Source organism: Manacus vitellinus, unplaced genomic scaffold, assembly GCF_001715985.3.
Source record: "Manacus vitellinus isolate BGI_N305 unplaced genomic scaffold, ASM171598v3 scaffold_10_pilon, whole genome shotgun sequence".
Lineage (NCBI taxonomy): Eukaryota > Metazoa > Chordata > Aves > Passeriformes > Pipridae > Manacus > Manacus vitellinus.
Genome location: NW_021938838.1, coordinates 14,678,860 through 14,701,250, shown reverse-complemented (window position 1 = coordinate 14,701,250; position 22,391 = coordinate 14,678,860). Strand labels below are relative to the sequence as shown.

Sequence of the window (22,391 nt, the reverse complement as noted above, 5' to 3'; positions counted from 1 at the left end):
CTCGTCCGCGCGGTCACTGCCGAGAGAGGGGGAGCTGAAGCGGCCCGCGGAATCCGCGCGGGGTGCCCGCGGGGCGCTCGGCCCGGCAGGCCCGGCCGCGCACACTCACCTCTGCAAAGGCAGCAATGGTGCCCTCCGGCCCGGCCGAGTGAGACGCGGCGCCCACAAAGGGCGGCGGAGGCGCGGATCGGGCCGGCCCCGCCGGCTCCCCCCGCCCGCCCGCGCTGCGCCCCCTCATCCGCCCGCGTCGCCACCTTATCGCGGCGGAGGAAGCGGGTGCGTCCGGCGGGTGGGCGCGGTGTTGCGGGGGGGAGCCGGCGGGGCAGGCGAGGCGGAGCGCGGGGCGGGCGGCTCCGCCGGGCGCCTCCTGCCTCCTTCACGGCGCGGCCGCTCCGCTCCCGTGCGCGCAGCGCGCGCCCGCCGCGCCCGGCGGGACATTTAAACGCGCGGGCGGCGGCGGCGGGGTCCGCCCCCCCCCCGCGCACAGTGGCCCCGCGCGCGGGGACGAGCGGGGCGGGGCCGCTCTGCGCGCCGGGAGCGGGCGCGGGCCCGCGCTGCGGGGCTGAGGGGCGGGGCCGCGGCCCAAAGGGGCGGGGCCAAGAACGAGAGGGGCGAGGCCGGGGAGAAAGGAGCGGGGATAAGGAACGAGGGGGCGGGGCTGTGTCGGAAAGGGGCGGGCAAGGGGGCGGGGCCACGACCGCCGCACCCGGAGCGGAGAGCGCGGCACGGTGGGGGACATGTCCGTGGGTAGGCGTAGCGGGACGGAAGACCGGGATCCCAGTCCCGATCCTGATCCCAATCCCGACCCCGGTCCCGGCCCCGCCCCGCTCCGCTCACGCCCTCCTTCCCCTCCCCGCAGATCGTGCGGCGGCCCGCGCTGTTTCGGGCGGCTGAAGGCGGCGGTCATTGGGATGGTGCACGTGGAGCGCTGCCAGGTAAGCGCGTGGCGGGCGCAACGGCCGGCGGGATCCGCACCCGGACGCCGAAAGCGGGACCAGGACCGGGTCCCCACTCGCCGATGTCGCCCCTTGGCCCGGCTGCGGCCTCCCCGAGTAAAGCCCGCGCCGCTGGGAGCCTCTTCAGTCCCTTCAGCCGCCGCCACGGGCCGCTCGTGAAGTGCCCTAAGTTTGGGCACCTCCCCGTTTCAGAGGCAAAAGAAGGCAGGAGACGGTTCCCCGTAAGGAGCCAGGCTGAGAAAACAAAGGTTTGGTGTTGATGAGCTCAGTGTTTTAAGAAGCAGTGGTTAGAGAATTGCACGAATAAGCATTAGGACAGGGTACAGGTTGGATAGAGCTGCCACAGTGGGAAGCTCGGACAGCAGGCAGGTCTTTGCCAGCCTGGCCTTCTCGTCCCCCTTTCCAAGGACTCAGGGGGAGCGGAGCTGATCACAGCAACCTTGACGGGCTGGTGCCCAGAGCTCACCCTGCTCCACGTTTTCCCAGCAGCAGCCCCCAGGCACTGTCCAGCTTTCCCCGTGCTGTGAAATCTAACAAAGCTGTCAGAGGGCTCAGCACAGCCCCCATTTCAGACTCTCACTGCCTGATTTAGGAGCCTAAATATCAGAAGCTACTTTGGAGTTGATCTTAACGGAAACTCATGGAACTCCAACAAAATCCATGTGTGTTCATTTCTGCTATGGAACAGTTAATGCTGAAGGTCAGATACGATCTGCCTTGCAGATTCAAGATAGCTTTAACTGATTTTAAACTCACTGGTGTTTAGCACAGGTATTCTGCAGACCTAGGGGTTGGTCTTGCCCATAGGTTGTACTGTCCAGAACATCATTAATGCAGGATAAATTATAATAAGTGCAGGAATAGCAAGCTAAGAGCAGAGCTGGTGCAGTAAGGGATTATAGCAGACGTTCCTCAAGTTTATGAATTAGATTTAGGAGCTAAATGGTTACAGCAGATGTGCCAAGTTCAGCTAAGGAAAGAGAAGTCACTAAGGTGTGTCACAAGGAGACAGAGCAGCCTTTTAGCAAGTTTACTCTGTATCTCCCTATTTCAGCCTGCCAGTCCCTGTAGCTGTCCTACCCAAGAGCTGTCCCTGCCCATGTGTTTGATTTGTGCCCTTGAGTATGCAGTGTTATTCTTGCAGGGACACCAAGAAGTTCTCTTCCACTGACCCAGATCATTGATCAAGCTTGTCAAGAAGCAGAAGCTTACAGGGATGCTGGAATTGTAAGTTTTGTTTCTTTCTTCCTGTGGCAGCCATTGAACAAAACCACTTCTGCATAGCCAATATTTTTAATTGGTCCTGTACTTCATCAAAAGCATCCTAAACCACACAGTTTAGGGAGATGTTTAAATACACATCTTTTATTTCAACACAGTAAGTAGGCCTTCCAGATTACAAAGAAAACTGTAACATAAGCATCACTTGCACCCAAAATAATTTAAAAAGTTTAGATTCAAATTGTACAATTCAAGTTGGATGACTGTCAACTTCTAAGAGTCAAGTCCATTGAAGGGGTAAGAAGAAAAAAAAGGAAAGTGGGCTGCAGCATGGATTGTTGGTGGCATTCTAGGCTGTAGAATGCTTCATCCATCCAGTCTGACAAGCAACTGTATTTTTGGGTCTGTACAGCACTCTGGTTTCAGGGAGTCCTGGAGGATTGCCATGTGCACAGGTGATACACTGCATCCATAGCTCAGGCACCTGCAGGGTGCAGGATCACCCCACCTTTGTGTCTGTACCAAAACAGCACAGATAATTCAGGGACTAAAAAGGTAAAGCTTAGGCCCTTCTCAGCCCTCTTTAACTCTTCAGGCCCCCAGCAGCAAATATACCTCTGTTTTGCACATCCAGAGGAGAAGGCCTGAAAGGCCAGTCTCAGCTAGAGGCAAGAAGAGGCAGAATTGCTGTTGGACCTTTAAGTGCTATAGTAATCTTCATAGGTCAGTAGATTTTAACAGGGTGTGTGTCCTTTTGAAAGGTCAGATATGTTTTAAACATTTCATTACACCTTGTCTAGGGGTGTTGATGTGCTTTTTCTTTGACCTGCTCACAGCATTGTGAACATTTTATGGTGGTGTACAAGATTGAAAATGTCTTAAGTGAACAAGCAGTCGCTGCTGTTTTCAGCAAAACTTCAATAACAGGCAAGTTGAAACAGTTTAATGTATCACTAGAGTGATACTTTACAGAGGGAACAAAATTGAAGGCAAGAGCTTAGTCTAAATTATAAAAGACCCAGGTCAAAATGCAAGACAAGTCACACAAAGTAGGTTATGGGCAGAGCACTTAGTAAGGCTAAATTAGGCAAGAATGCTGAGAATAGAATTGTTTTGAAAGGACAAGCAGCTTTCCGGTAGAATGATGTTTTACATAGGTGGGCTTCAGTGCCTGTGAACCAGATGAGCACATGCAAGATGTCCACCCAGTTAGAATAGTCTTTAACTGCAAGTTGAACAGAGTGAGTAAGTTTTCTTCCTTTTCATGCCAGCTGAAAGAACAGGTGTGAAATAGCTCCGTTTTCTGTACTGTCACTTCATATTTTGTTGTTACAGTATCACCATGAGGTACAATGTGATTTGATCTACGTCAGAAGAGTGGCGAATACTAGTCTCTGTCTTCCTGTGTCAGAAGAAGTGGTTGCACAAGTAATCTATAGCTCATAAAGCCATTGCCCCACATTCCACTGCCTGTTTACCCATTTCCCTTATGTAATAATTACACATTGAATCCTGGAGCAGCAAGGGGAAGACACCACGTGTACCCGAAGGTGAGGGAGGGTACAGAAGCAGTCACTTACACTGTTGGCCTGCACAAAGCTGGAGCAGCTTTAAGACAAGCTTTAAAAACAGTACTAACACAAAACTTTACTTTGGCTTTTAAACTTCGTCTTTTCAACAGTTGTAATAAATTGGGCAATCCTTTGAACTTAAATATATTTTTAAACCTACCTGTCAGATGAGGTGAATGCAGTCATTTCTCTACACATTTGGACAAACTCAGGGCTTAGAGTTATGCTTAAGTTTATTTCCTGTAAAAGGCACTATGCATTCCACAGCAATCTTCATTCTAAAGGTCTATACAGAATAGTGTTACGGCAACATAACAAACAAATCCTTTATTAATGCTATAAATGTCAGAGATAATCAGGGGAGCTTCTGTAAGTTCAGTATGGTTGCCTAATGCTTTCTGCAATTCACTTCTTTAGTTTTTCTGGTACTTTAAGAGAAATGCGAGTTTTCATGATAAATATTTCAGGACCTTCCCAGCTTTTGCACAGAGATCACCACTCTTCCAAACTGTCCTGCTTTCCTAGTGAGAATATATTTGTGTTTCTTGCTCAGTATTCCAAATGAACTCTTAAGCTGTCTGTTTTTCTTGTGGAAGAAGAGCTAGAAAAACTTAAAGGGTTTTTTTTCCATGGATGTTTCTACTGACAGTGTTTCCAAATGCTGCCTACAGTAGCCTTTAAGAAGATACATAACCATTTGCTGCTATTAGATATTTACATATTGTCTTAAGTTGCTTGAATTGCTGTTAACATGGAAAAAGGAAGTATGTGGTCTTGCTCACTCCATATGCATTGCACTTGGAAGTAAATCCTGGTATATTCAGAGGAAGGTGACTTGTCTGACACATTAGCAGCTTAACATAATAAATATGGAAGATTTGTGATATTAGAGCACAGTAATGAAAACAAGTGAGTGCTCAGTTAGGAAGCCATCTGTGCTCAAAATGTATATGCTTTGTACTTCTGTGTTGCTAAACAATGAAATTCCCTAGACAAAATTTTGTAAGCAGCAGAGTATGGGGCATTATAATCCCTCCAATTTGTACATGCTTTTGTTTAAGAAAGATGCACAGTATATATTCAAGTTAACTTTTATTAATTCCATTCAGCCTGCCTGGCACTTGCTTTCTAGCCAGAAAATAGAGCACAAGTTGCCTCTGATTTCAGTGATAAAGATTATTTGACTACAGGTTGCTGTTTCCTAACTGTAGCTACTTGAGTAGCTGACATTAAAAACAGTTACCAGTATATGTTTTACATTGATATTTTTTTTTAAAAATGAAGAGTTTTAAGCCTGTTACTCTTATAACTACAGTGATAAGTGGAATTCAAAATGCTTAGAATTTAATAACAGTCGAGACAGAATAAACTAGTATTCCTGTATGGAAGAATATAGGTAGTTATCACTTGGATTACAGAGGTGAACATTTCAAATCTTAACTATATTACAGTAAAATAAAACAGCAGACAAACCTCCTCACAGCTGCCTCCTATGGTATGTGTAGGAGAACATAAGATAGTTACCTCTGTTAAGGCAGTGATCTGCTCTGGAGGTGAGTTTTTAAAGGAATTGTTGGGAAGCTGTGCTTAGATACAGCAATTAAATGCTCTGCAAAGGCACTTGATTGCCTTTATAAGGGGCACGTGTGTGTGGTGGGGGAAAAGTTGTAACAGCCTTATTACACACCTGAGCCTGTAGAATAAGAGGTGTGGTGCAAACTCCCCCTCTCCTTCCTGCAGGACGGAGTAGGGATGGAGTAGGACTGCTGAGCTTGTGAAGGTGTGTGTTGGTGTGCACGTTTGCAGGTAAAACCCTTATTTTGGGGGGAAACACTGGGGTTAAAGTTTCCCTGGGGAAAAGTTATGTTAAGTCTATGCTGAGTTAAAACTTGTACAACTATTGCATCTGTTGTGGTTTATAATGTTGTGGCTATTTTTGAGGCTTTTCTTCTGTGGTGCCTGTGGGGCTGAAGTGTTTTAAGAGGTTGTTTCTGTAAGTGGAATAAAGCTAAGGAAATTATTTCTCTATATAATCAGAGAGCTATTTAGATGACCTATTTTTCAGTCGCTGACTGTGATGCAAAGGGCTCTTCACACATATGTAGCACTTCAGAAGTAATTCAACCTAAAAAGAAAACATATTGTTTGAGAATTACTTATAATAATGTTATTACATATAAGCAACACTTAAGTTATCTTAATATTGAATGGAAAAGGAGCACAAAAGGTATTTGCTAGAGTTTTGTCTCATACTATCTAAATAAATTCTACTTTGGAGGTTATAATGCAGTAGCTGTTTCCACAGACTTCTAAACTATAAGCTTAAGTTCCAAGAACTTTAATTTAGCATAACTGTTTTTTTCTCCCCATTTTAATTAACTGTCTGATAGTACAGAAGTCTGTCTTATATACATATCAATTCAGTAAACACAGAAATCTGTGGTGTTATATTTTTATATAAAATGTAAAAGAAAGCTTTGACTTAATGCCTCTGTAATTCAGCTTTCTGTATTGCAGAACATATGTTGTTCTTTTTTTTATTAAACAAAACAGACTATGCAAAAGAATGTAGTCTATTGGATGGTACTAAAAGAATAATACATTACTAAAGTACTACCAAAAATATTCACTGTAATAGTAGACCTTCAAGCCATAGGAAGAGACAGTTGCTGAAAAGTGAAGATAGTAAGTTTGAGGCAGAAGAGAGAAATTTTGGAATCCTCCCATATGCCTGCATTTTGAGCTGGAATTCAATCAGATACTTGTTATGCATAGTGCTATGGCTAGGTTTTTTATAATTTATTAAATGAATTAATTTGTTAACGTATCTAATGGAATAATTTGCTTTGTGCAAATCCTGAACTATCAAAGCAGTAGCAACTCCCAGAAAGCTCAGTTTCACTGTGGAATTGCTATGGAATTCTGCCAGCCCATTCTCTTGCTTTTTTGGCTGCTATGTGGCTCTTTGGGAGCTGAACATTTGAAGTCCCATTCCCAGTCACCTTTCTTCTTATATGTCCTGTTGAGGTGGATTCTTGGCTGCCTGAAAGCCTGAGGCTTCTGTTTGGCAGATCCTAGCTCCTGGCCCTCATGATAAGCTTGGAGTTTCCCAGATAACCAGATTTTGGTGAAGTCTGCCAAGTAGATCATTCTTAAGCCGAAGGCTTCCAGATTTTGTGGTCTCAAGGAATTACCTGTGTTTGATGGTTCATTGCATTTTTTGAATTTGTTTTGTTAAAATATTATAGTTCTGCATTAAGCCTTTTGCCACATTCAACTACTGACCAACTTTCTATTCTTGCTCAGCCTGACCTGATTATTTATATGTAGAGAGGGCAAAAGACCATGGGATTTCTCTTTCTGTTAGTACACAAAGGATTCTGTAGTTGTTCCTGAGGTACGACCATTTGGTCAGTTCAGTTTGGTTGGAACAGCCCTGACTTCAGCCTAGACAAACTGAATAAAAATTGGTCCTTTTTTTTTTTTCTTCCAATTTTCTTCCAATTTTTGTGGGTTTTCTTAGGGCAGGTTGTCATCTCTGTCACATGGCTACCTCCCATCACAGGTACAGAAGTGTGGGTGTTACATATTGAATTGGACATAGGAAAAAGTCAAGGACAGATATTTTGGTTGGTTGTCATATCTGCTTTTCCTAATTCAGGGGTTTTTTTGGACTGGAATTATGTAATTAAATATGTTGATGAAGCACCAAATAGTGCATAGGTCTAATGTGAAGTGCTCATCATAGCAGGTCACCTTGCCCATTAATAGGTTGTGTCCCTTTGTTTTTTAGGTAGCATGTGTTTTGTGTGTTTAAATATTCAGCTGTAAGTAATTTGGTAAAGGCAGCTGTGCCCTGGTGCACTGAACATATGTGTGTCATGTGCTTGGGCTGACCATGTTGTTTCATCAGATTATGTCCATTCTCAGTTCTCCTCATCCTCTGTGTTAGGTGTTCATTTATGATGTCTGTGGCTCAGCCTGTAATTCAGCCATTAAATGCTGACTGTATTTTATATACTGTCTTACCTGCCAAAAGGGCTTCTACACTACAACAAAGATTAGAGAAGCATTACATATGAAAGTTTACCAAAAAGGAAATATTTTTATTTTGTTTCCTCTTCCTCATTCTGTGTTATTATTAACCAAGATACTATGTTTAATCTCTAGTTGTATTCCCTCCCCGCCCCTCAAATGTTTTTTTTTTCTATTCTGTTTCAGTTACAGTATCTTTGAAATGTAAAACTCTCATTTTAAAGGATTAAGATGTGTAATAAGATTCCAGAGAGCAGAATTTATTTTCTATGTGTGCAGTTAGTTTGTCATTTAAAATTTTGAATTTTTAGAATGAAGCTCATGACAAATATCTAGTTTCTTTTAATATTCTCACTGCAAGTGCAAAATATCAGTCCTGGAATATGTTTCAAGACTATATTTTTACTTTTGTTATTAGTCCTTGACAAAATTATATGTGACTTGTTGTTGCAAACTTTCTGGAATACAATGATTGGAAAAGTGCATGGTAGCAGGTAATGTACAAAGATTTTCAATAAATTGCATAAATTGTATTAGCAGAGTATTTTATCATCACTCCAGTGTTTGCTGAGAGTATGTCCATGTGGAAGGAGAGGTCTAATAGATAATAAATAGCAATATCTTTTTTCCAGTAATTCTGAATATGGAATGGGAGAAATATCAATAGTTAATACTACGGTATTAGATGCACTACAAATACACACAATAAACAAAAAATTCCTTTATTTATCCAAAATAACACTTATTTTCTGACATTAATTGAATTGAAAATTGCCCTGATTATCTCCAAATCCTCCGTTATCCAAATATACTCAATATCCTGTATTCCCCTTGGATAACTGAAATTTGACTTTACACTATTTTTAATGAAGTATAAGATTCAACTCATTTGCCCGTAGTTCACATTTTAGGATGGATCAAAGGAAACCAAATTGATGAATGCATAATTAAAACCCCATTTATTTCTCCTCATGATTTCCCTGTGAATACCGTGCTGTCGATGAAAGCACTTCTGTGAGTGGTCGTGTGCATCAAACGCATCAACACAATTTACTGCGGATAGTCCTGCCTTTGAAGGGAAACCCTTAAACTCGCGTGTCTCTTCATGCAAAACAGGGTGAGGGTAAACTAGCCACGTGTTTGAAGTCCCTTTTTGCACGGTGTGATCGTACTTTTGTATAACAATCTCCCCAGGATGGCTTGATAGTGGAAAACATGCACGACCTCCCGTACACGGTGTGTCCTGGGCCAGAGGTCACGGCTGCAATGACAGTGGTTGGTGCTGCAGTGAGACAGAGCTGCCCCCTTCTCCCACTGGGTGTCCAGGTCCTGAGTGCTGCAAACCAGCAGGCAATGGCAGTGGCTCTGGCTGCAGGTAAATAGAAATGACTCATCAGTTATTACTGCTGTTTGCCATGGCATTTACTCTCCGCAAATTGCGCATTGTGCTAACATAGATACCATGAAAAATGAGACATGAAAAGCTCACTGTACCCTGAAAAGGCAGAAATTAGATTTTTGAGGAAGATGCCTGCTTGATTGTAATAGATGATACTTGTACACCGCTTCAGTTGGAGGCAGCTGAAAATCCCAAGGCCGCTGCAGCAGCTTTCTAGGTGAAACCTGTCTAAATGTAGTGATTGGTTTAAACCTACTCGTGTCTAAAAGCTACCTTTGGTGTAACTCTATTTACTTCACTCAAATTGTATTTGAGGATCAGTTTAACCCACTGTGGTTAAGCATCCTGTTTCATCATCTAATATGTTGTTGCTACTACTGTTATCCATTAAAACTAAGTTTTCATTGTCTCCTTTAATGAATGGATGGAATTAAGCTTTTTATATAATAACAAATAATGAATGTACAGATAACCAAACTACTTAAATTGCGTTTGGGGGAATTAAATATAAATTAATCTGTCTTTATTGCATGAATCCTAGACTTGCTAACCTTTCTGCTCCTACTGCTTACTGAAGTAATTTTAGGTTTTCATATGTAACATTCCGTGATGTAAAGATGGGGGTTGGCTTAATGTGGAAAGCTTGTACTTCCTAAATTCATAAATTGAGGGTTAATGCATGTTTTTTGCCCAAATTGCTTATGTGATTGCAGTAAGGATGCACATTTTTGAATGTAAAAATTTTATAGAGCCAGGCAGAAGATGCTGGTGTTAACTGAAAACCACACTTCAGGTAAAATAATATAGGGTAACCTACCTGCAGTGACAGTTTTAATTATGCCGAATATATTCTGAAAGGTTTACATTCTTGTTAGTAGATGTGTTTTGGTCTCAGATTTGTTTTGTGTGCTCTGAAATCGGAAGTTGCCATTTTCAAAGCCACTTGACAAACTGACAAAACCTGATTTTTACTGCTGCAGCAGAACCTGTATGAAAACCTAAAATAAAAACGCTAACAGAATCCAGTTTGTTTTGGAGATTGCATTCATGTAGGATACTTGAGGGACATATGTGTTTGCAAAAATAGTACACACCTTATTTTTAAAAGCAATGGTCAGATTGTTAACGAGTTATGCATCCTTTGAGGAGCAAAAATCATCATTAAATAAGGGATATAGTGCAGGAACAATGCACTTCTCTTCTCAGCAATTATTAATGAGGGAGAGAATTCCTGGAGGGCTTGAGTTTTGCTCAGCTCTACTACTGTTCTGCACTATTTGCTCTGTAACTGGAGAACACCAGCCAGGAAGGGCCTGTGTTTAATGCATTTCATTGCACTTCTCTAAAAATGATTGTCTCAAGTTCACTGAACAGGAAAGCAAAAAAAAAAGAAAAAATCACTTTAAGCAAAATCATAGTAAAGTGAGTGCTACTTTGTAGGCAGCAAATCTCTGAGTAGTTTTTCTGTAGGAACCTAGTAGTGACTTTAGTATCAATACAATTTTAATAAGTGGATATTAATAAAGCAAGTCCTGGGTGCTTTCACTACAAAAATAACTTGCTAAAGGTGTTTTAGCTAAAAAATTTAGCATCTTGTACTATGACTACTATGCAGTCATTTCATTTTCCCTGTGGAAATTCCTGTCTTTGGTAGAAATAACCACCCTGAAGAGAACCACACAGGGAATTTATAAATGGTCTCTAGGAGAAGGTAATGATTTTATTTTGTAAAGGGCAGGAGAAAATCAGCAGGTTTACAGTGTGACTAGAAGCTCAACTTCAGCAACATGTGGTTGTGCTAATAAATGTGTTGTGGGTAGCCAAATAGTAACAGATGAAATTACTGAATTTTCCCAGCAGCTTGGCAGATAGATCTGAAAATAACAGTAATAAATCAGGGGATGAGGCATCTGAGGAGGTAGGGATTTTCTTTTTTTTCATTTAATTTGATTCTTTAGGAAACATTTATTTATTCAATTAGGCATTAAAGAATGGAATGCCAGCAAAATTGTGTTTGTGCTGGGTGCTTCAGCAAAGGTGTGGGGCAATGGTAGGAGAATAGTGGGGGATTCACTTTTGAGGAAGACATAAGCTCAAGTTCTTTGAGCAGGCTTTGCTGTGGCTGGTTACTTGATTCCATGTTCTTAACATAATCTTAAAATTCTGTTTATTAGGTTTCATTGGAAACTTCCTGCTCTTGTTTTCCAGTGAGACTACAAAATGTTTTGTTCCATATAAGTCAGAAATGGGACTGCCTAGTAACTATTCAGCAGCTATTACTTTTCAGCTTGCCAAATGTGAAAGTAAGCAGTAGTATCATTCTCACAACTTTATGAGCGTAAAAATGAATTCATTAGTGGAATCTGATTATGGCTTCATAAAACAGAAGGATAATGATATGGTGCCTGCACCTATTACACTTGGTTAAAATTTGTATTTTCATGGCCTCTAAAAACCCAGATCAAGAGTGCAGCCTTGTTAAACTAAGTACCATACTAATGTTCAGCAAAAAGTCTTAAATTACTACATTAAGGAAACACAAACCAAGTGTCAACAAACATGTAAGCAGTGACCTTAATAAATGAAATTACTTAGTGAATAGCTCCTGTCTTGAGTTAAACATTGATTGCTGTGAAAGTGTAACATGTCTCTAGACCCTTCAATAGTCTTATGATTAGAGAAATATTTTTTCTTACTTAACTCTGAATTGTTCTGTAAGCTTGGGTGTTGTAGTAGAATCTGTAGGTTTTGTTCCCAGATGCAGAAGTCTCAATAAGGCTGTTTGCAGTGTGTTTATTACCCAGTGTCTACAAACACCTGTAGCTGTACTTGTGGCACACTCTTGACTTTGGATCCTGAGACTATTCCACGCTTTTCAGCCACTAATCTCAAGGCACAGGACAGCTTGCATTTCATTTGGCATCCATCTGTGATGTTTCTTGTTAGCTGGAGTCTGTGTTGCTAAGCAATACAGGCTCTTCTCTATCAGGCATAAGCTTCTGTTTCTGCAACTTCAGGGCTTTGGGAGTGAAACTGAAATTTTAAAATAAACAGGCACCTTGTCATTTGGTAAATACATTTTCGAGATCATTTCTGTTTGTATGTGAAATATGCTAGGGTGATGCCTCTGTTGCCTAAGCAGTTCTCTGGTGGGTGGGACTGCATTCTCGATAGCTGCTTCCACATGCATTGCTTTCCTTGGTATGATGTCAGCTCTAATTAAACGTGCAGCTGATTCCAAAGCTGGAGCAGCAGCAGAGCTTCAGAAGGGCTTGGAAGAGCCCTCTAAAGCAAACTGGAATAACAGCAAAACTGCACAAGATGAGTGCAGAGCTTCTGTGCAGATGTTAAGTGACAGGTGAAATAAACTTCAGTGCTATGAAAGACTTGGGAGAAGAGGGAAGTGGAATAAGGGAATCAGGATTCAATCTTGTGCCTTACAACTGCAGGCTTATTACATTGTGGTCCAAGGCTTCAGTATTACAACATGGATATTTCAAGGCTGTGGGAGGGGTCCCTGATAGTCAATGAATGGCCTGGGTGAAATAATTATTATTTGTAATCTTCCTCTTAAATATCTACCCCACAAAACCTTCCTAGTGCAAAACATTAATGAATATGGTGGAAGCTGTGCTGCTGAGACATGGTGGAATTGGTGATCAGGGTAAGTTTGGAGTACAGTGGAAAACGTTTTGCTCTTCCCAAACCTTACCTTTTTTCGTACCTTTGGCACAGCTCTACAAGTAATTTATTGATGTGGTGCTGTGTAGAAAACATGCTACACCGAGATGGAGTCAGATGGGTTGTGTTTCAGGCTGTGTTTCCATGCCTGATTTTGTAAAGAAAGATGACAGTGCTATTCCTCTGTGTCCGTGTCCTTGATGGTTTTTCACCTGATGGCCAACTTGAGGCACATTTAACAGGGGGGTAAATGTTGGGAAAGACGTAATACAATGAAAGAGTTTCTTGAAAGAGGGAAGAGATGCAAGTTAATGACCCTTTTTGGAGAGAAAAGGACAAAGGAGCCGTGTTTTGACCTACCTGCTCCTCTGTCAGCGTGTGCCCACGTCAGGGCAAGAGGCAGGGCAGGGTGTGCAGCTGCCTTTTCTGAGCCACACAGGAACAAACTGAGGGGCTGAGAAAGAAGGGAACCATGGGGATAGACAGAAAATTGGTAGGCTCTATTGGAGAGATCGGAGCTAAAAGTAGTAAGATGGAAAGAGGTCAGAATATGGGTGAAAATAAAGCACGTAAAACTTAAATTTGTGGAAAAGCGACATTGGTTAGTCCTAGGACATATGGAGGAGCTTGTGCTGGGATCAAATAAGAAGGGCAGTAAGGTGGAGGATTTAGTATTTCTGTTTTCCAGTCTTTAAAATACTGCTTCTGATTGTTTTCAGGTCTTGATTTTATCCGGGCTGAAGGGTTTGTGTTTTCTCATGTGGCTGATGAAGGGATTATAAATGCCTGTGCAGGTGACCTGCTACGATACAGAAAACAAGTTGGAGCAGAGAACATTCAGATTTTTGCCGATATTAAAAAGAAACATAGGTAAATATAAGCAATATTTTTCATAAATATGAATATAATTGTGATATTTTTCCCCGTTTTCTGATTATTAGTGCAAATTTAGTGTCAGGGCCATTAATGATATAGGGAGTTTATTATTTAAGCAAGGTCTTGCAGTGCTGTTAAGGGATACATTTAAAAATAAATTTTTTACCTGTAAGTTGCTGGTTGGTCTATCTGTGAAGTTCATAGTTGTTTAACCTCTAGGATTTAAAAATGCAGACTGTAAAAGTCTTGCATCTGGTATTGAGTGAGATTTTATACACTTGTGTATATGCCTATTATGTGTAAAGAAATTTTGTTTCTGGAGGTTATGTATCTAAGGTTATTTTCTAGTCATGTAAGCAGGTGCCATATAAAAGCATCCAAATCATAATATTTTGGCATTTTAAAAATCTTTCTTTTCTTTCCTGCCAATAATACTGATTTCTTCTACTTAAATCAGTGCTGTCTATGTACAGGTTATGTTCTGTGGTTATCAAACAGAAGGAACTTATGACAAACGAATCCAGTTTCTTTTCTACTGCTACTTTATCTTACCTGTCACATGGTACTTTCAGCAATTTAGATGTCACTCTTTGTGTTTTTTTCCCAGAAGAACTGCTCAAGTGCTATGTATTATACATGCTAAATAACCTAATTAAAATGTTTGTGTGTATTATGTGAGTAATCATGAGAATAGCCAAGTCTGGAAGATCTTAAATATATAATAAGCAAGTAATAAATTTCAAAATAGAAAGTAAACAAGCAGTGTGGTCAAATTAAGCTTTTCAGGTACTTTTGGGGTGTTTTCTTTCTAATGATTTTTGATATATATAAATAAAATACATTTCATTAGACTTTTCTGTAAAAGAAATTGATTTCATCATATCACTTTTTTTTTTTTTAGTCTTGACAACTGGTGAATTGATATTTGGATTATACTTCCCACTGTTCAAAGGGTGTGCTTTTTAAGGAAGGAAGAGGTTCCTGTTTCTGGCAGATTCATAAGCTCAGAAGAAAATGTTGTTGGTTGAGGTTTTTAATGTAGAAAAATACACCTGCCACTGAGAGCTGCTATGCTCCTGTTCTTTAAATGAGGACAGACTATTTTTGTAGTCTGTTTGCTGTGTTGCAGCCACTTTCCATGTGTGAGTTTTAGGATGCCAACTACTCTTCAGCCCTTTTTCAGTGGCACTGTATGTGTTAGGTACTTAGGCCTGCCTTTCTCCAGCTGCAGAAAGGGAATTACTTCCTTTTCCATACACTGGCACATGTGCTACCTTTGAATATGGCCAGACCATGCCCTCTCCCAAGTGTTGTCCATACAGACTGATCCATGAGGAGGTTGGTGCCTTCACCACTCAGCAGTGCAACATGTTGGCCATAGCTGTTGTTTTCTATTTAGATGGAAATACAGAAACAACAGTCAGATGTTGAACCAGCAATGGCTGGAATTCTTTCCAAGTTTAGGACGGTTTAAATTAATAGCTGCTATTGCTATAGGTTTCAAAGTGTGTCACCCATACATCAAAGCCTGCTGTTGAACAGCTGGGTTGCAGGTAATTGATGCTTGTAATTGCTGTGTAAGATGATTCCTGTGATTATATCATAGGTAATAACTATACTTTCAGTTAGTTGGACTTGTGCAATGACGTGGAGGCTGTTGATTCTGTTCTAGGCAGCAGGATCTGATTTATGAATGAACAACCACAGCTCCCACTTGAAGTCAGAGAGCTCTGTGTGCTCAACATTTCTGAAACACAGGTGCTCGAAGTGTAAGCAGCCGTCTCAATTGACACTTGGTGGCTCACACTCAGCAATCACTCTTTAGAGGCAGGAGACCCGGAGCAACAGGCCCATCAGTTCTGCTTCCCTGATGGAAATGGTTGTTGAGGTTGGTTTTTTTAACTCTTGCTTGGATTGTGATGTTTCTTCCCAGTTTAAACCAGGACACTTGCCCTCGCTCGCAAAGCCTGCCTTTGGTTGTTCTGTTGGGATCACAGTCCATGCTGCAGGGTGTGTGTAACAGGAGTGTGCTGACAGTAACCAGGTCCTGCTCTTGCAGTGCCCACGCCCTGACGGCCGATGTTGGCGTGGCCCAGACGGCCGAGGCTGCCCAGCTCTTCCTGGCCGATGGGGTGGTGCTGACCGGCACAGCCACGGCCCTGCCTGCGGATCCCCGGGAGCTGCGAGGTGAGGGATGGCACACAAAGCCTGCCCAGCAGGCACTGAACTCTGAATTCATGTAGAAATCCAGATATTCACCTAAGGGGAAACCTGCACGTTCCTTAAGAGGGGAGTTGAAAAAGGGGAACGAGAAGAAACTCTTCACCATGGGGTTTGGTTTTACACAGTTTGAGCTGCTGTTCAATTCAGATTGGCTGTGGTATCTTTCTAAACAGTGGTTTGGCAGGACAAAAATGACAGTTATTTCAAGCTTTTGTGTGATGCTGAAGCTTAAATGAACAAAATAAAAATCGCTATTTAATTCCTAAAAGGTCTTAATAGAAGAAAAAGCTACTTTATAGCTTTGTTAGGAATCTAACTAACTATGAATCTTTCCATTGAAGAGGTGAGCATTTTAACCTTTCACAGTGAAAATGAAAGTCCTGCAAGGAAAGGGGCATTTTGATAAGGCAGCATTCCAAACAGTAATACCAGGGAAAGTACTGCTTGGAAGATTTTCAGAAAGAAGACAAGTTCATTGGTAGATAGAGGATATTAACATCAAAATAATTTTTAAGTGGTGTGGACTTCTTATCAAGGGAGACTCATTTGACCTATGAGTTCTGACCTTTGCAGAAGTGCTATGATTCTTCATATTTTTATATTGGCATAAGTTTGGGCTGTCTTTATGAAACTGTATCGCTCCCATGCTAGAATTAAAGTTCCATCATGGGGACATTTAATTTTCATCACTAATTTTAATTTAGATTAATGGCTTGAATTTGAATGTCTCACTACATAAAATAGAATGTCTATTTTTAAGGTTTTACTCTTTCTGACATGCTTTAACACAGAAACTTTTGAAGTTCCAGTGCCGTGTATTGTATTCAATTTTTGTTAACAGATCAGCATGAAAAACTTACTTTATTTGCCATAGATAACCTGGACCTCAAGCATGAAATCATTCAGTGTTTTCAGGGTTTAATATCTATCATACATGCTTAAGAGCATTTAAAATGAATGTTGATACATTGAACAGGTGATGATGAAAGCTAAGCATCCTTTAGAGACTGCAAAATTTCCTTAATCTAGAACTCCAGACCTGCCTGCAGTTAATGTATTAATGCAGATTAAATAATTTTTAAAAAGGATTTGATAAGTCTTTGGGCAAAATCCTAGGTTAAATTCTGCTTTCACATGTGTATGTGCAACCTCCACTGATTTCCTGCATCACAGAGCAAAACCTGACCTGTAGGCCCAGAGGTTTTTTGTCACAGAACTTTCAACCAGACAGTACCATGGCTTCTGCTTTTCTTTCATGTGAACAAACATGTCAGTCTCTGTCTTGTTCTCCTTCTGGATCCAAAGAACAAAATGAATCAGAGTTGGCAGCTGTAATGAAGTACACATTAATTTTGTGTTTGGATTTGTGTTATGAAAGCAAGAGTCTGCAGATCGTGGGTTTATTTTATTTAGATCACAGCCTTTTGGATGTTAGCAGGCCCTCTCATGAGAAGGATGTTTTCTTAAAACAGTTAAGAGAATAACTTAAAAATCAATATTCCACAGTATAAGGAAATGACAAATTAGGCATATCTATGTCAGGAGATTCTTAAAAGGGATCAGATCTACACGCTACAAAGTTGGTGTTGATGTGAGTGAAATTTTGCATTTCACGAATTTATGCAGCCCTGGAAGTGCTGTGTTACAGTGATACACAATTGGGCACCTTTCATCACACTGCAAAGCATCTCTTGAAAGCAGAACCGAGAGACAGATGAGATTTTTGTCATGTCTTTTTTTTTTCAGCTTTGTTGTGCAGTAATACAGAAGTGGTTTTGTCTTTGTGTGGAGTTGACTGACTTGTGATGGGCTGTGGGAAGTGAGTGTTTCCCTGTCAAGCCAGAGAACTCTGCTCATACTTTGTGCCGCTGCTTTCTCGCTGGCAGTTTCCAGCACCTCTCCTTGCAGAGGCTGGCAGGCTTTGCTCCAGGGCACCAGTGGTCCATGGAGTATGAGGTCTGTAAACCAGACTTCATGTTGTTAAGGAGCAAGAATTATAGCTGAGCGTTTTCAATTGTAATTCATTAACAAACCATCTTTTCATTTAAGAGGTTGTAGAAGTTTGTTGCAGTTTGCTGCCTTGTGGAATGTTCTTTGGTTGGAGTGTGTGAATCTACCAGATTTTTTTCCTTTGGATATAACTGCTGCAATACCTGCTTTGCATTCAGTCTGTATTTTAAGTGACCAAAGCTTTGTGTAATGACTGCTCAGTTATCTCTTTGCACAAAGCAAAGTGCCTCAGCTGAGTAACCAGTGGAAGACAGGTACATAATGAAATCCAACAGCTGGCTATGACTGTCACCTCCTTAATTATTGTTCATAAAAGGGGCATCAAGACTGATTCACCCTCTCACCTTTTGATGGTCAAAATAGAGGCTGCTGCCTTTGTGGTGCCCTCAGAGATAAACAGGAGACGTGAGTGATCAGTACTTTTTCTAAGCCCTAGATTTAATGGCAGAGAACAAGTCCTTTGAATTAAAAACCAAAAATGTGTTACAGTGGAGCATTACCATAAACATAGTGTTGTGTATGGTACAGTGATCACTGCAATGAAAAAGCTGTTAAAGAAGAGTAGTCGAGCAAGTTATTGGCACCGTGGTGCTTATTTTTACGCCACTCTTCGTCATTGTTTTCAAGCTAGAAGCATTTGGCCTTTATTTCATGAAACTTGTGCATACCGTAGTTCAAATGCTTTCATTGTGCTTTGCATCCAAGCACTATTTCATTGGATTTTATTAAAGACCTATCTGCAGCTGTGCTGCCACAAGAAAGAGCACAGTGCCCTCTAGTTACAGCCCATTGAAACAGAGAAACGTGCGAGTTGTGTAAACTTCAGTCTTGTTACTGTAACATCACAAAATTGTCTCCTTTTTCTCACTGTGTCAAAAAAAAAAAAAACAACAACAGAAAAAGAACGCCAAGAAAGCTGAGAGATTTAAAGCAAAGCTCTGTGTTTAGAGACATTTTGACAGTGACTGAACATTGCCATACGAAGGCACATCTCACTGCTGTTGCTTTATTTTCTTTTACAGGTTAGAGTTTGTATTAACACAGCCAATAGACAAATCACCTTCTACTAATCAACTTTAGGCTTGATGTGCTTGGAAAGGACTTAAAAGTAGCATCTGTAGCATTCCTAATGAGGTAGCACAGTCTCGCTGCACACTGAGCGCTCCCTTTGCCGTTCTTCACGTTGTCAGTCTGAATAAATCTCCAGCACAGGAGATGTGTGTGGACTCCATGTGTCACGTGTGGATCACAGCAGCAGTTGGATACCTTGCTACTTTGGAAAGCTTTGGGGTGTTTCAGAGTTTCAGATCAGTCTCAGGTTTCACTGGGTTTTCCCCTTTGCCTAGTGGGGCTGAGTCTTTGCCTCAGACCCACGTGAACATGCTCTGTTTAATTATTTGGCTCTTCGTTTTTCCTGCTGATGTGAAATAATTATGAATCCACTACCTGCTAATGTGCCCTACGCACTTGTCACGAAAACAAATATTGACTTGAAGCCCAGTTCCTCTGGGGATAGGCTGAAGTACTGCTGCACAAATCTGTGGTCAGTTGTAGCACCTTAATTTTGCATTGGTGTCAGTATAAAGCAGATAGGATATTTCTAAGAGCATAAAGATATTATACAAAAGAAAAATCTGATTTTTCTAGAACGGGATATCAGTAATCATGCTATAAATAACTAAAAATGAATTGTTTTGTTGCTGTAAGCAGAATGACTAAGAATATCAAATATGCATAGAAATAACTAAAGTTTCAATCATATTAGCATGATCCATCTGATCTGTTTTACATTTTCAGGAAGGGCTGTGTGGAATGGTTTCATTTTTGTGTAAAAATGTTTTTAAGAAGGGGTTATTGTTCCTAGATGGAAAAATGGTAGGGCATATTACCTAAAAAGAGATTCAAGAGCATTTTAATTGATCCTCTTTCTTCAGTGAAGTAGGAAGGTGATAAATAATTAGTCTTTCCTGAAACATAATTAATAAGTTAGGCTTCTGATGAAACTTCATTTAAGCAGTGTTTTGAAGCAGACTTTTATTTATTGCATATGTACTTTCCTCTAGTCACCTCAAGCTATAACCACCTTCCATCAGATAATCACCAATTAAGCCAATTTATATGTTTTTAACGGTCAGAAATAATGCCTCACAGCGTTTCTCTAAGGCATGAAGCATCCAGCCCTATGAGTGACTCTTAGGATGGTCAGTTTGAAATGAGAGGATGAGAAGGATGCTTAAACTGGGCTTCCCTCCCCTCAAGCTAGTACTGACCCAAGTTCTGCAGCAAATACTGTAACAACATTTCATTTATCTGTGGGGAACCTTTCCATGCTCAAAACAACCATCCCTTTTTGGTTTTATTCCAAAAGATGTGAACTCTGGTAACTGAGCCATGGAGCAGTTTCTGCTCAGTCAGGTCTGTGAGAACACACACATTTCACAGTGAACGTGCTCACCAGGACCATGGGCTGAGATCCACCCCTCTGCCTGACAGATGAAGTGAATCTATAATATTTTGAGCCTCTTTTTTTCCTGTTTCTCCTTTTGGAGCTAGGTAAAAGGTCAGATAATTAAATAACACTGCATAAAGGAAAAATAAGTGGCTTTTTTGTTCCATGACATTCCTAGTAGTGATAAAGACCACTTGTCTTTCTGGCTTTTGATTTCTGGAACACTGGTTGGAGCTGTCACTGGTGTCTGTATGATCACAGCTGTTTTTCATACAGGCAAATATATGAAGTGTTTCGTAGAACATAATGTAAAAAGTGAGATTTTTTTTTTTCTTAACACCTGTTTAGAGCTAAAGGTGTTTTTTCCAGAGAACTTGTTTCATTCTGTAGCAAAGTAATAAATGCTGTGATCATGAATTTGCTGATCCCTTTTTTTTGTTGAAAAACTAGGCAAATTAAAGTCTTTATCGACAGAGTTTCGAAGACAGGGTTTAACCCTAATTTTGGTTTTCTTCTCTTCAGAGGTTAAGCATGCTGTGAAGATTCCTGTGCTGATTGGGTCTGGAGTGACTCTGGAGAATGTGGGGAATTACTTGGATGCAGATGCTCTAATAATTGGTTCGTATTTCAAGAAAGAAGGTTATTGGGCAAATGCTGTTGATCCTGACCGAGTAAAGAAATTTATGGAGCACATAAGTCCACTGAGGGAATGAGCTTGTCAGTAAACAGTATTTGCTTGTGTGTGTGTATAAATGCAGTACGGTACATTGTACAGAATTAAAGCACAAATGTGTGGCTGAATGGTGAATAACATCAAATAAAAATGCACATAATCAACATAACTAGCTGGGAAACGTGGTGACACTTTGCAGTGAACTGGTGCTCTGATGTTTGTTTCTAGGCAGCACATTTCTGTGGTGCTCAAAGCCATCACCAATGCAAACCCAATCCTGAAGGCTTGTGTGATATGTCCTCTCCTATAACTGAAATGCCTGTGGAGTTTAAGAATTTACAGTAAATATTCATCACAGGAGAGCTGAGTTCTGTTTTGCCTTTAAGTACAATAGGATGCACTAAGTTTACAGCTAAAAGTATTGTAAATTGGACAAGTTAATTAGCCTTTCAGTTTTCCCCATCTGTAAAACGATAATAGTACCTGCATCACACAGGGGCTGTAAGACATAATGAATGAATGGATGTACAGCACTTTCATCTCTTCAAATGAAGGGCTCTTTTAAAGTTCAAGATCATTATTTTTTCATTAAAATTGTGCGTTTATTACAAAAGTGAAGTAATTGTATGAAACACAGAAGTTTAAGATAATTGGGATATTGATTTACTTACAATACTTATTAGAGAATAAATGTAAATATTTAATTATATTTTAAGTGGAGTTGGAATTTAGTCAAAATGTTTTTGGAAAAATTGGAAATTTTAATAAAAGTTTATTATTTTTCAGCAAGTGCCTCCAGCTTTGTGCCTTTCCAGACTAGTATTAGTGATGTTAAAAACTGCCAGCTTCCTTCCAATACGTGAGATATAAGTATGATAGAAACCTTTCTACCAAAGCTGACAGGCAAGCACAGATTTTAATTTTTCCTGTAAAATGTAGAGGAAAAATATTAGTCTCACTGTCACTGGGTATGTTGTAAGAGATTCCTCATGAATTTGATCTTTCAGCTCTAAGGAAGAGTCAAAGAACCCAAAGAATACCTGTTATGTCATGGCTGTATAAAATGTGGGCAAGTGTTTTCATTCCTTGGGACAGGGAGCGAAGTTTGTCCTCTGGGAATTCTCTCTTTCCTTTGTCTATGCATCAAGTTTCTGCTGATGCTGATGGAAGTTATATTGTAAATATCAAAGCAAGTATACAAACAGGTTTTTGTGTCAGCTGGCGGAGAGCCCATGCTACTCTGAACAAGAGATACATCCCCTCCTTCCAAAGGCAAGAAGATTTTCAAGAAATTTAG

General features: G+C 40.8%; 1 protein-coding gene across 1 annotated transcript; it reads left to right on the top strand.

Moving 5' to 3' along the window:
* The first annotated feature begins 737 nt into the window (after positions 1 to 737).
* On the top strand, positions 738 to 21,820 carry LOC103763839 (uncharacterized protein F13E9.13, mitochondrial). The gene is given in 7 exon segments (XM_018085936.3): positions 738 to 918; positions 921 to 935; positions 2,101 to 2,183; positions 8,978 to 9,158; positions 13,583 to 13,733; positions 15,799 to 15,926; positions 20,944 to 21,820. Coding segments are annotated over 7 exon segments (930 nt in total). The 3' UTR covers positions 21,135 to 21,820.
* The last annotated feature ends 571 nt before the right edge of the window (positions 21,821 to 22,391 follow it).